At 33.3% G+C, this 12,686-nt stretch overlaps 1 protein-coding gene across 1 annotated transcript in view; it reads right to left on the bottom strand.

Moving 5' to 3' along the window:
* The window catches only part of LOC148655015 (copine-8), a 169,682-nt gene that overhangs the window by 43,189 nt on the left and 113,807 nt on the right, over window positions 1-12,686 (bottom strand). Inside the window, exons 9-11 of the mRNA XM_088645067.1 lie at window positions 11,481-11,585; window positions 3,834-3,875; window positions 3,429-3,504 (exon numbers count right to left, since the gene is read on the bottom strand). Coding sequence (XP_088501193.1) covers window positions 3,429-3,504; window positions 3,834-3,875; window positions 11,481-11,585 — 223 coding nt within the window. The remainder of the gene's footprint in view (window positions 1-3,428; window positions 3,505-3,833; window positions 3,876-11,480; window positions 11,586-12,686) is intronic.

Below are 12,686 nucleotides of genomic sequence, written 5' to 3' on the forward strand. Positions count from 1 at the left end.
AAGGACATATATGACAAATAATGAACAAGCTTATGAGCATGTCTTAACAGGATTGAAATTCAGTAGCAGTTGAATGTGTTTCATTCTGCCATTTCTTAGAAACAATTTAATGAACAGAGTGTAATTTTTCAAATGTTTTTACAATTCCTTTCCATACATAAAAATACTAATCAGACTTTCAGCCATCTATTCAGTCTTTTTTATACTATAAGTATTTACAACTAATAGCTTAAAGTCTATGGATCTATGATCACATACGTATTTTGCAATAAGAAATAAAGGTGCAAAGAAATTAAATTAATGTGCAGAAATATGGGAACCTTTGACAACTGGCTCAAAATACACCTGCTACCATATTCGACCATGATATACAACATTGTGTTTAGTTACTTAAAAAAAATAATTTAATAGTGCAAGCTTTCATTTTATGTGAGCACAATTTTACTTAAATCGTTATAACCTAGAAAAGCATGTACATAGGAGATGACTAATAACAAACAGGAAAGAATGAAAATAGTGTTCATATGAAGACAGCACATTAACATAATCATCATATTACAATACTCTTTGTCCTGACAAACTGTTGATTAAACCACCTTTTGTAAATTGATATTTCTCTTGCTTCATTTTTTCTTCAAAAGTACATATACAGTACATATATAGTCTGGCACTCACAAATTCCCAAACTGATAAAAAAGAAAAAAAATGTAATCGTGATCATTATTATGAATACAATTCTTTGTGTTGAAGCAATTGAAAGAATGGACAACAACATAATTCCATTTACTTGTAAAATGTCTGGACACATCTAATGTACATGTAGAACAAATCTGACAAAAAAATTGCTGAACAGATATCCTAAACAGAACACTCTTTCCCTGATTTTCTCTCAAATAAAAGAAAGGCTAAAATTTGCAGAAAGCCATTTGGCCACAAGTAGCAAAGAATTTAAACCAGTCCTTTCTTAAAAGAAGTCAAGGTTTCAGCTTTGGCAAACTGGAGAAGAGGGAAGCCCCTCACCTTCAATATTTCAAGTTTCAAGCTCCTGGGAGGAGACAGGGGTTGCCATGGCAATATAATTCTGTCCTGTCCTCAGCAGGCTTAGTCCCATCTCCTGGGACATCCTGCTAAATCCTGCTGATGCAAGACCTAGACTCAAAGCCACAAAGCCGGAATCACAGAACTCAACCTGCACTCCAGCAAGCATGTTTACGGGTTAAGCTACTAGGGAACACAGACAATAATTTTGACTCAAAATGTACTGCTGTACAAATAAATTATTAAGGTTATTTCTGAAATTTCTCTTCACATACATCTCTGTATCTACATTTCTATATAAAACATTTTGCATAGAGACAAAAATTCCTGTGGTTATTATTTATTATTGAATTTGGCACTTTAAACCTGTATGCCACTTTTTAAATTCTGACCTGAGTACTGTATCTGGAATTCTCTTATCTATGTCTCTTATCTATACCTAACCCTCCTGCTGTACCTTAAAGCCTTCCTTGATTCTGATACTTAAAAGATTAAATACTAAGCTTACATTCACTTGACACCTAGAACACCACATTACATGTGTCACGTAACCAGCTCGAAGACAAGAAAACTATTCTGTGAAACTAGATGAGAGAAACGACTTTGATCTTAAACTCATAGGATTTATAACCATAATTAGAGCTCACATCCTGACTTAAGAAGTGAGTAATGCACATATTGTAGAGCCACACAGAAAATAGCCTCATAACTTTGCTAAGCCATAGCAGACGATAATTATGACACTGAGCTCCATTTCTTTATCTGAATCAACCATGTAAAAATACATTAGTTGTATTTTTGTTTATGTTATTATTATTATGTATATGCAGAGACATTTCTTGTCACTGGGAGTGGTTTCTCTTAATATAAAGTGCACCCTATTTTTCACTGAGTTTTAAATGTCATGCACACAGTCACAGGGTAATTTGGAATACCTAATACATTTTATTGAACAGATGACGTACAGTAGGTACTGTAAATTAATCTTTGCTTTGATGCAATCACTGTTTACCATTTATCATCAAAAGTGTTGATCAACAAAAGGTATGGAAGCATTGTAAGCAGTACATCTGAGACATGCTTTCCAGCAGGTTGCAGATGCTGTCTTGTGGGATTCTATCCCATTTCTCTTGGAAGACCTAAATTAGTTCTGTCTTAGATCTAGATATGACCAGTCTGTTCACTCATCTCCGAACCTTAGATGCTACATCTCATCACAATATATCTTCCCAGAAATCTGAAAGTCTAGAAAGTAAGTCATGTACTGTATAATTGTAACATTCTTATTTCACAAGAAAGCAATTCTTATACAAGCCAAACGAGGATGTGAATTATTAATATATATCAAGACAAGCCTGTAGGAAGGGCAGCAAATGACATAATTAATTCAGAGCTGTGCACTCAGGACACCATCAATCACTGCTGGCTTACAGTATACTGTACAGATCACCACTCCCAGAAAAGTGCCAAGATCACTACGCCAAATAGCACAGTGTCTGGAGAGGAATAATTCAACATTAAGGTGTTGAAGTCATGCAATATGATTTAATTAATCAAAATCTAATGTTTGCTTATGTCTTGAAGCATGAATTATAAAAAATGTAACAAACAGAAGAAATAAGAAAACCAATAGGTAAGTCATTGTTTCAGAAATCAACTGACGTACTTATATAAACTTTTATCTTTTTATCACCAAATAAGGATGGCACTGAGCTTTCTTCTTTTGTATGCATAATGTTTGTATCTCACTTTGTTAACATACTGGCTAAGCGAAACTTTTTTTGTTAAACAGTTTTAGTAATTCTCTTCACAGTGTACCTCACGAGTGAAATGACCTAACAACAGCAAAATGCATGCCATGAACTCAGATTATGTTTGTGTGAACTAACATTACACTTTCGGCACTGGTACATCATCTGACAAAAAATCGCTTGTGGTGTATCAAAGAGATAAAATTCTGTTTCACAGCAAAGGTACAGTATTCCCTAATTCCCTAAATCTGTTTTTTTGCCATATACAGAGTCATTTAATAAAATTATTTGCAGTTATGGGTAAACTTGGTTTCACATTAGACTGAACATGATTGATGCTTCCATTTGCACACTCTCCCCTACAATACAGCACAGTAATGACACTTGCCAGTCTGCTAAATTCCATAATTCCCATTACTTTCCCCATCTAAAAATGTCATTTTCAATTTTCAATTCCTAGTATAAAATGGCATATTCAATTTGCAATTACTAGTGCAAAAAAAAACTCCCAAACCCATATATAAGGCATGCATTTTTAATAACTTCATTAGACACATATTTTGTTGTAATGAAAATATCAGTTGTAGAAAGAGCTTATGCATAAATATTCTGAGGAAGAATGAAAGTCTGGTTACTCACCTCATACACATTAAACTGGGACTGACCTCTTGACAGTTCTCTGTAGCTTGTAGTAAATTCTCCAATGAAATCATGACTTACAAAACAAAAAAACACGAGTAGAAAATGCAAGAAAGTTAAAAGAATGAAATGAGCTGTCAGGTGTTTCAGAATTCTGGTTTATTGAATTATTTTAAATAATCTAAAATTACAGCATCTGGCACCTAATGTCCAGCTTTTCTGATGGGTGAAAAAAGTCAAAGTTCCATATCAGGTGAATTTATACATTTAAATAGATATATGCTGAAGCAAATTGTTTTGAGAGATGTGTGATATGATGTTTCTTTCCAACAATGCAGAGATCTCTGTGGTAACAGGAAAACTAATTAAACTGATTAAACTGACAGAAATACTCAGCCCACTTACCTTCCATCTCTGTCCCAGTCATACACCTCAACCTTAATAGTTCTGGGAAAACAAAAACAAGTAAGTGAAATGAAAACATCCATAAAATAGATCTGTCTTTTAAATAATGCAATAAATTGTGCCCCTTAAATTAAAGTCTTGTAAAATTTTAGTGTTTTCAGGGTTTCCAGGAATATTTAAAAGGATTTTGGTGTTGCAGGATGCAAGGACTAACTACTTTCATCTCTTGTGTATGAAAGCAAAAGCTCACATGTACTTTCCATGGCAACCAGCTCAGGCTTAAACAGTTAAAAAAGCAGAATGCACATTCTCAAATTGGAATTTATTAAATACAATTAACTTTTTGTCACACAAAAGCTTTGTAGGGACACACACATTTGCCCCAAAATAAGTCTTATATCACCTAACAATAAGCAAAAACAAACTACATGATAAATACACATTCTATTGAGATCATTGTCAAATTATGAAGTAGTTACTTTATTGTAATATAGACATACACCAAAAAGCCAATGAAGATATACTGTACACATGAATGATTAATCTAACTTTCTATACACGTAACCTAATATATTCAGAACACTTGAAGGATACAGACTACAGTATTACATCAAAAGCAACTATTTCTAAACTGTTACTTAAAGATGGTGCAAAACCTTTTATTATGTGATATATACAGTAAATGAGCAAATATCGCTAAATACATTAAAATGGTCCTTCCTTTTGATTCTTAATAACCATTTCAAAAATTGGAACAAGTAATAGGTTTATTCCATGCTGAAAAAAAGAAGAAAGAGAACACAACGTTTCGGCCGTGGAGCCTTCTTCAGGTGTGAAGAAGGTTCTTCAGGTTCTTCACACCTGAAGAAGGCTCCACGGCCGAAACGTTGTGTTCTCTTTCTTCTTTTTTTCAGCATGGAATAAACCTATTACTTGTTCCTTTGCAGCCTACGCATGCTGACGCAGCTACCCACCTGAATTTCAAAAATTGGCTTAGGTGTAAATATATCCTAAGGTATGAAAATATTAAGAAGGAAAGCCCAAAATGCTTCCCTCTTTAAACGAATTAAATTCAATCCCACATTTCTAAGAGAGGAAATTGCCACCTCATGCTATATTAGCCAATTGTGGCCATATGTTTTTGGATCCCCAAGCCCAGCACCTACTGTACAATGTACTGTAGACATAATGTAAAGGGCACCCACAGCACAGGCACCGGATTCCTGTACCCCCAACATTAGTTTTGTTATTATTAGAAGTATAATTAATGTGATTGTTATTATAATATTATGCATACAGCATATTTTATTTATTTTTATTATTTACAAATAAACTGTAGATTTCAAAAGTGTGAGAGAGGAAGAGGTAGCAAGAGAGCGGGGAAGACAGTAAAAGGGAGAGAAAGTGTGAAAGAAACACAGAGCAATTTAGATAAATTAGTTTAAATCACAGCTCCAGGTGAAAATAACATTGTTGTTTATGTCTTCCGTTAGCAACATAATTGTGTACTTAAATGTTTAAGGGGATTGGAAATTTGAAAAGGCTGCCCAGCCATGTTGATGAAGCTGATACCCTGACGTCTTCTTAAAAATGGCTGGATGCGATCCTTATTATCAATTTGCTACTGTTGCTCTAGATGGGTCGAATGGTCTCCTTTCATTTGGAATCTCTTTAATGCACTTAAGTTCTAGACCATGGATCGGTAACCTTCCAGAAGGGGTGTACCAAGAGTTTGCTCATGCACTTGTTTTTTTACACATTTGCATGCTTACTTTAATAATTTTTAAGGTTAAAAATTGCCCTACTTACATTTTGATTAGGAAAAATTCAATATACAACTTTTCATCACAGTATTCATCACATTATTAAGACCATAATTCAATAATAATTCAAAAATTTCCTGATGAATAATACAATGAAAATATACCATGGAGTGGTCAATGTAATCTACAATGATCTTTACAAATCCTTTCTGTTTTCTGACCCAATCAGGGGCACTATCAGTTGTCACAGAACATATGTTCTGGATGTCAATTCCCTTTTCCTCAAAAAGATTAAGAAAAGTCTTAGCTATATCTTCCCTCGTAGTTGTGCCATGCACAGCTCTTCTCAAATTCCATCTGAGTCACAGCATCTCACAAGAATTGCTAATTGTGGTACGTTTTTCATACCCACGCACTCAGAGCACAAACTGCACAGTCTTTGTGTTGAACAAATCTATATGCATCTCTCTAAACGCCCTGAAATGAGTGAACATTTAACTTTGCTTTCTTAACAGCCACCACCTTGTCCAAAATTTTTAACTTGACTTTAGTGTGAAAAGAATAGACTAGATCCACTAAAAATAAATCAAGTGAATCATTTTTTTCTATACACCAACGAGTTATCATTGAGAATTACAGAACAGTTAAACTTAATTATTTTTTATTTTAGTTCCATTGTGGCTTATTGGAATTGTATTGCATGTGGCACTTTTATTGTACAGGCCATGAAATATCTCTTTGTGTGAAAATTATGACCCTGTCAGTTATAAAGAAAAACAAAAAAATAATATCCACAGTGTATTTTACTCTAAAGAGATTACTTTTATAAAGACTTGAAAACAGAAGACATAGGGTCTAACCAATCAACATGTTTCAAACTCAAAGGAACATTATTGGGATGCTTATGTTGACATACTACTGTACAGTACAGTATGTATGTCCTAAACACCACATTTTGCATGTTGAGACTTTAATTCTTCTGGAGGAGTTCATTAACCCCCACTTTCCCTAAGGTGAGTCCCCAGACAGTTTTTTCCCCATTTTCAACTGTGGCTAAAACAATCTTTCGGTGACATTGTTCAAAGGGCATGGATACAATTATAATCTTGGAGCCAAGGTTGCACTCTTAAGGTATAGAAAATTAATTCTTAAAGACTTAAAGACAGTTCAACTACAGTAATGCATCTGCAGAGAAGAATCACAGCAAAAAGGCACAATAAAGGAGTGTCAGTGTTTTCCACAGGAAGGATCCTTATCCTTATTCATTTGTTTTTGTCTGCTAGACCTTTAAAACTACTTAAGTACTCAGGTAGATATTTACATCCATTATCTCAGCTATAAAAAGACAATATATCATAGACATGGTCTGCAGAGAGTGCCACTATTAGATAAGTAATCATACATGTATTTCACTAACAAAAGAAAATGATTTTTTTCTGGTAATAAATAGCCTTTCCCTTCATGAGAACACAGAAAGAGCATCAATGGCTAAACTTCACTTGTAACTTGTAGCTTAAAATAAATTATTATTATTATTATTATTATTATTATTATTATTATTATTATATTAACCATTGAAATATTCTCCTGGTTCTATACACAATGTAATGGACTAGTTTTAAGAGAATTCCCATGGCAAGCAATCATTAAAGGTGCTAATTGTAATCCAAGAAGATTCCTTTTTGAAGCAGTATATTTTTAGACTGGTAATGTAACAAATATTCAGTTTCAACATTTAGTCAAAGAAGCTAAACAAGAAATATAACAAATTTAATCCACCAGGGTACCTAATTACAGATGAACTTCTGCAATTATTTATTTCAGTAAAAAACAAAATGTTGATACATATATATATTAGTTTAAAAAGTATTTTTAAGAGATTAAGAAATTCTAGGAAAGCAGTGCCTAGAAAAAAAAACATCTTGCTATTATCTTCATGTACATGTATCATATTTTAAAATTTCAGATAACTAATCTATTTAAACAAAAAAAACGTTTTAATATGCATAACTATAAGAGCAGAAATCTGCTTTTTGGATGTTGGTGTGATGAGGTTTTAATTTCAAAGAGTTGAGCTTTTCTGTAAATCTGCAGTTATTTTCACAGTTCTCACTAAGATAAGTATTGTATCCCACTTGACAGATAACTTAATTTACAGTACACACTGAAAACATGTACTGTAGATTGTTTTTGTAAAAAAAGATATTTTTGTAAAGTGTTGACTTTTTCCTGAGAACACAGGCAGTTTCTTTTCCACAATCCTTGGAAGTAATACTTAAACACTAAACAAATATAATAAAAAAATATTCCAACACAGAATGTTCATGCTGTGCTTTTAAATTCATTCATCCTTGCTTTCACCCACCTGCAAATGGGGTTTATGGCAAAGGGAAATGGCAACAATACTTTCTGTGATTATACAGTAGATTGCTTTTACTAGTGAGTTGATTTTTGTACTTTAAACAGTGCATGCAACAATTTTAGAATTGTAATGCTGTTGATAAAAAAAACACAGAAAATATGTAGTATATGTTGTGCGTTGAACAGGAATATGCTATAGGAGAATACAGTAAATGTGCTTCTTGTGTCTTTGGCTTTTAAGGCTATATTAGTAATAGAAGTCCTTGACCACAGTCTCTTATTTCTCTAAACATGCTGGGATCTTTTGCCAACTACCGAGGTTCTTGTTTTTAAAAACTGTGGGTGAAATAAAACAGTTGATAAATATAAAGCCTTCCAGAAAATAGGGGTTAGGGGGAACTGCCATTTGTTACTTCACTTCTGTAAATGTGTAGTTGTATTTGTATTCTTCATGCAACAACAATTACTTTATACAGTAGATAACATACACTCTACAAAAATTAAGTAATTTTAGAACATGATACTACAAGTTACCAGCAGTATAAGCCTGTATCATAAGTTAACTGTCCTTATTGTTACCTTCCTTTAATTACCAAAGGTGCCATATCACCACGTGCAAGCCAGTTTTACCACTTTTTTACCACTTTTACCAATTTTCCTTTTTGTACCTTTTGCAATTACTGTATATAAATGAGTTGATACTTTAAGGCCATGTTCAAGGGCAGTATTATTGCTTCCAACAATGCCCACTCCGCACAACAACAGCAGTGAATGTACGGTGAGTGGACCAGTTGTCATTGGCCTAGTGGTAACGATGCACATAACACCCTATTGTATTTGATGAAACACGAAGGAAACTGAAGATACATAGGTTTTGTGGCTGGTAAAGCAGAGTTTTTTCACTGCACTCCAATTTCACTGCAATTCGTACTACATTCTGTTCTCAGAACCTATCTGCAAGCCTGAAGAAAAAAGAGAAAGATTCAGAAAATAAATGTAGATCACATTCTAAACAGCTAGGAAGGATTCCAAAATTCGATGACCTTGAGTTAAACAAGTAATAATGGGGAGGTATTTACCATTCAAACACTGATTACAATTATCAAAGCAGCAATGGCTCTAAGAAAAAAAATGTTGAGAGATGGAATGTGTGCAATTACATGCCTTGCACTCAATAAAGGTGTCTTTATGATGTGTGCTTTTCTATTAGCAATTAATAACTGTTCTGTCATCCATAGTCAGAGAGCTCCAATTCCATCACTAAAGACCCAGTTACTGTGACCAAAAAAGGAAGCAGAGACTAAGAAGAAATGCAAAACTAAGTCAGTTTTCTTTGAAAAATCTTAATATCCAATTCCCTTTTGCAATCAAGCACTGTTACCGTATTTTATAGAGCACAGGCAAAAAGAATGTGCAGGGCTAGTTCAATCCCGGGTTTACAATTAAGGTTCTTAAAATGGGATAAAGCCCTAGACTGTTGCTGAGAACTGTCAGTAACAAATCAATATCCTGTGATGAACAGAAACGAAACAATTAAAACTGCTTCCCTTATCAGTGGTTAACAAGAAAACAGCACATGTGATTGCAGTTTGCAGTTACTCAGAGATAAGTTCTGATAGCTCCATTGCAGAGGTGGGATGTTAAAAAAGAATAGGTGGTGAAAAAAGAGATCTAATTCCAGGGAACAAAAATAAATGGCAGCAGTTAGTTTTGCACTATACAGCCATATGGCACAATAACCACACATACTGTAAACTCATATGACTCATTCAAAATCAGACGTATTTAAGATTTCTTGGAACAGCAACAAAGGATAATAATTTTCACTGTTAAAGATCAGATATTACATATGATGTTTTGGGCTCATTGCAGTTCTTACTTTAGCTCTATCTATGGCTGAAATAAGAATGTTTTCCTTAGTTGTTATCTTATGGGTATGGCTTTTCCTATGCAGTCTATTTTTTATTGAACAGTTTGAAAATAACCATGATATCCATTAATAAAGCTGATATTTTTTTACATTAAATAATAACTTATAAACCACCTGTTTTGAAAGTTTTGTTATATAGTGCAGTTATAAACATTTTTCATCATAAACAATATTACAGCTCAAAACTCATTAAAGCATAACTGTGAGAGCTTACTGTTCTAATTTTTAAATGAAAGAAAAACATCTGCTTCAGAAACACGGTCACTACCTTTCACTCGTACAGTTATTCTACCACTGAGGTTATTCTTAATAATGTTAAATCTACTTCACAGTTAACAGTGCTTTGATCATTGAGACAGACATTTGTAATTAAGGAAAACAATTTTTAGTTCCTGCCAAGTGTTATTTCAGACAAATCCTACTTGGGAAGGGGTTTAAAGCACATGGCACCTATTCAGTTACATGAATTGCTGGTCATTAAAGATAGCTGTGTATTCTTTTACCAGTACCATAGATCAGAGACAATGTTATATTGAAATATGACGCCATTCATACTTATGTTCATTATTTAACAGTATTGGTCACTGTTATTCTCTCTCTCCCTGGTACATTTCATTAGCTTTCTGTCCCATTAAATCCAGGTGTCCTTCAGGGCTCTGTTTTAGAATCCCTGTTATTCAACATATCTATATGCCCCTTTTACATTTTTTAATTTTAATTTTTTAATTTATGTGATGACAATACTGTACTGGTGTATATCAGCATTTAAAATGATGCTAATATTATTCTTTTGGGCAGGTGGTTTTGTGTTAGTAAATTAAAAAAGTTGAGACACATGACAAATTTCTACAGATCAATTGTGATGAATCTGCAGTGTTGTGGATATCGTAGAAACATTTTGAAAGGCTAAGGTGACATTCATACTGCTTGATAGGATAGTATGTGAAAGTTTGTTTTTCCACTTTAGTAGTATTACCTGAATATGCCCTTCTTTGTCACTTTGTCATTCTAAGACACTGATTCATGCTTTCTTCACTACAGTAGACTACTGTAATGTTTTCTACTCAGGTGCTTCCAACCGCATTGTTAGAAGATTTCAATATGCTCAGAATGTTGCTTGTTGTATTTCAACAGAATCGTGTTATAATCATATTTCAACCATTTTAACCCAAGGTTCCTGGTCACAATGAGATTTATATATTTTTTTTAAATGTGTGGCCAACATCTGAAACATTATTAATGGTATGGAATAATCTTATATCAAACTATATTTGACTGGTATCAAATATTTTCAATCCATGTATTCCTTAGTTATCTATTTGCTACTGAACTAGTCTGTTAGCCTTGTTCATTCTCTATTGAAACTTCTTAAATCCCTTTTAAAAACTCATTACTGCCATTTCATTTTTCCTAATTAGTTCAATTATCTTTTTAATACGTTTTTCTTAAAGTTGAATTTTAAGTTTGGCTTCTCTGTTTTTCAATTTCATTAATTGTTTTCTGTTTAACTGTTCCATGCCATTCAAATAGGGTACTAAGAGAGTCCTGGGTAACCATCAACAAAAAACAATATTTGCACTTTCATTTACTCACCTGTCAAAATCTCCATTGCAGAGTGCTCGGACTGGAATTCGAAAAGCTTGCCATACTGGATTGAGTGTGTTCTTTACAACTTCTGTTTTGTGGCAGATAGTAAACCTGTTATGAACAAAATAGACAAATTTCTGCAAATAATTTCAAATGTATACTGGAAAAAGATAGGACAACACTATCTTAAAACTATTGTAGATACCTGAATAAGAGCAGGACAGGTTTAAAGCACATTTTGCACTGCCATTTTAATGTCTAAAGATACTCTTACAGTCTTTTCTAGTCACTTTAGAAGCAGTACCTCCTGGTGAGATGCCGTCTAGCTGTGTAAACGTGATCAAGGCAATTCATTAAAATTGCTTCAGTAAATGTTCCTCTGTATAAACCAGTCTCTGCAGAATTATTTTAAATGACAGTTTTTCTGAAGTGACTTCTAAAACAAAGGAAAAATACACAGGAAAAGGGTATTTTAAAAGGTCGAAGAGTAACATGTACTAGAATAACATTAAGATAAATAGGGTCTTATGGCATTGTGCCAGTTGTACTTAAGACAAATTAACAAGAGATGGTACTCAGAGGCCTCCTGACTCTCCACCAGTCACTCAGGACCCATTGGATAGAAAGCATTTTTACATTTTTAAGTAGTTATAGATCAATATGTCTAACTTATTTCACAGTTATTGAAACAATAATTATTATTAAACTAGAGGGTCGTTTGCTGGTAAAAGTTTTCTACGGTACAGTTATTATAAATTTAGAAAAAGGTACATTTTACTTAACTAAATTGTTAGCACTTTTTAAACAAGCAACAGCAATTGTAGAATTGTAGAATAAAGCTTGCATTTTTACACCTGTTCTTCACATTTATAAAGAGATTTTCACTGCAATTAAGGTGTGTCCTTCACAGAAAAATGGAAAATACATTCCTTATCTCTTCATCAATTAATCTACATTTTTAGAATGTGTACATGTTTGTCTACTGTACTAGGATAAATAGGATTATCATAAACAAGCAATACATTTTTACTTTTAGAATTCAGGGCTCTCGAAGGGTAAGAACAAGTAATGCTGCGTGATTTTGTCAACCTTGGGAATGAATAAGAAGGTTACATGTGAAGTAATGGTTATTTGGGTCTACGGATTTTCACCTTTATGAAATATCACCTTATAAATGATTTTCAAGAAACAAATTACATTCACAAATTGATT

Source organism: Lepisosteus platostomus, chromosome 9 (assembly GCF_059453375.1).
Source record: "Lepisosteus platostomus isolate fLepPlt1 chromosome 9, fLepPlt1.hap1, whole genome shotgun sequence".
NCBI classification, from domain to species: domain Eukaryota; kingdom Metazoa; phylum Chordata; class Actinopteri; order Semionotiformes; family Lepisosteidae; genus Lepisosteus; species Lepisosteus platostomus.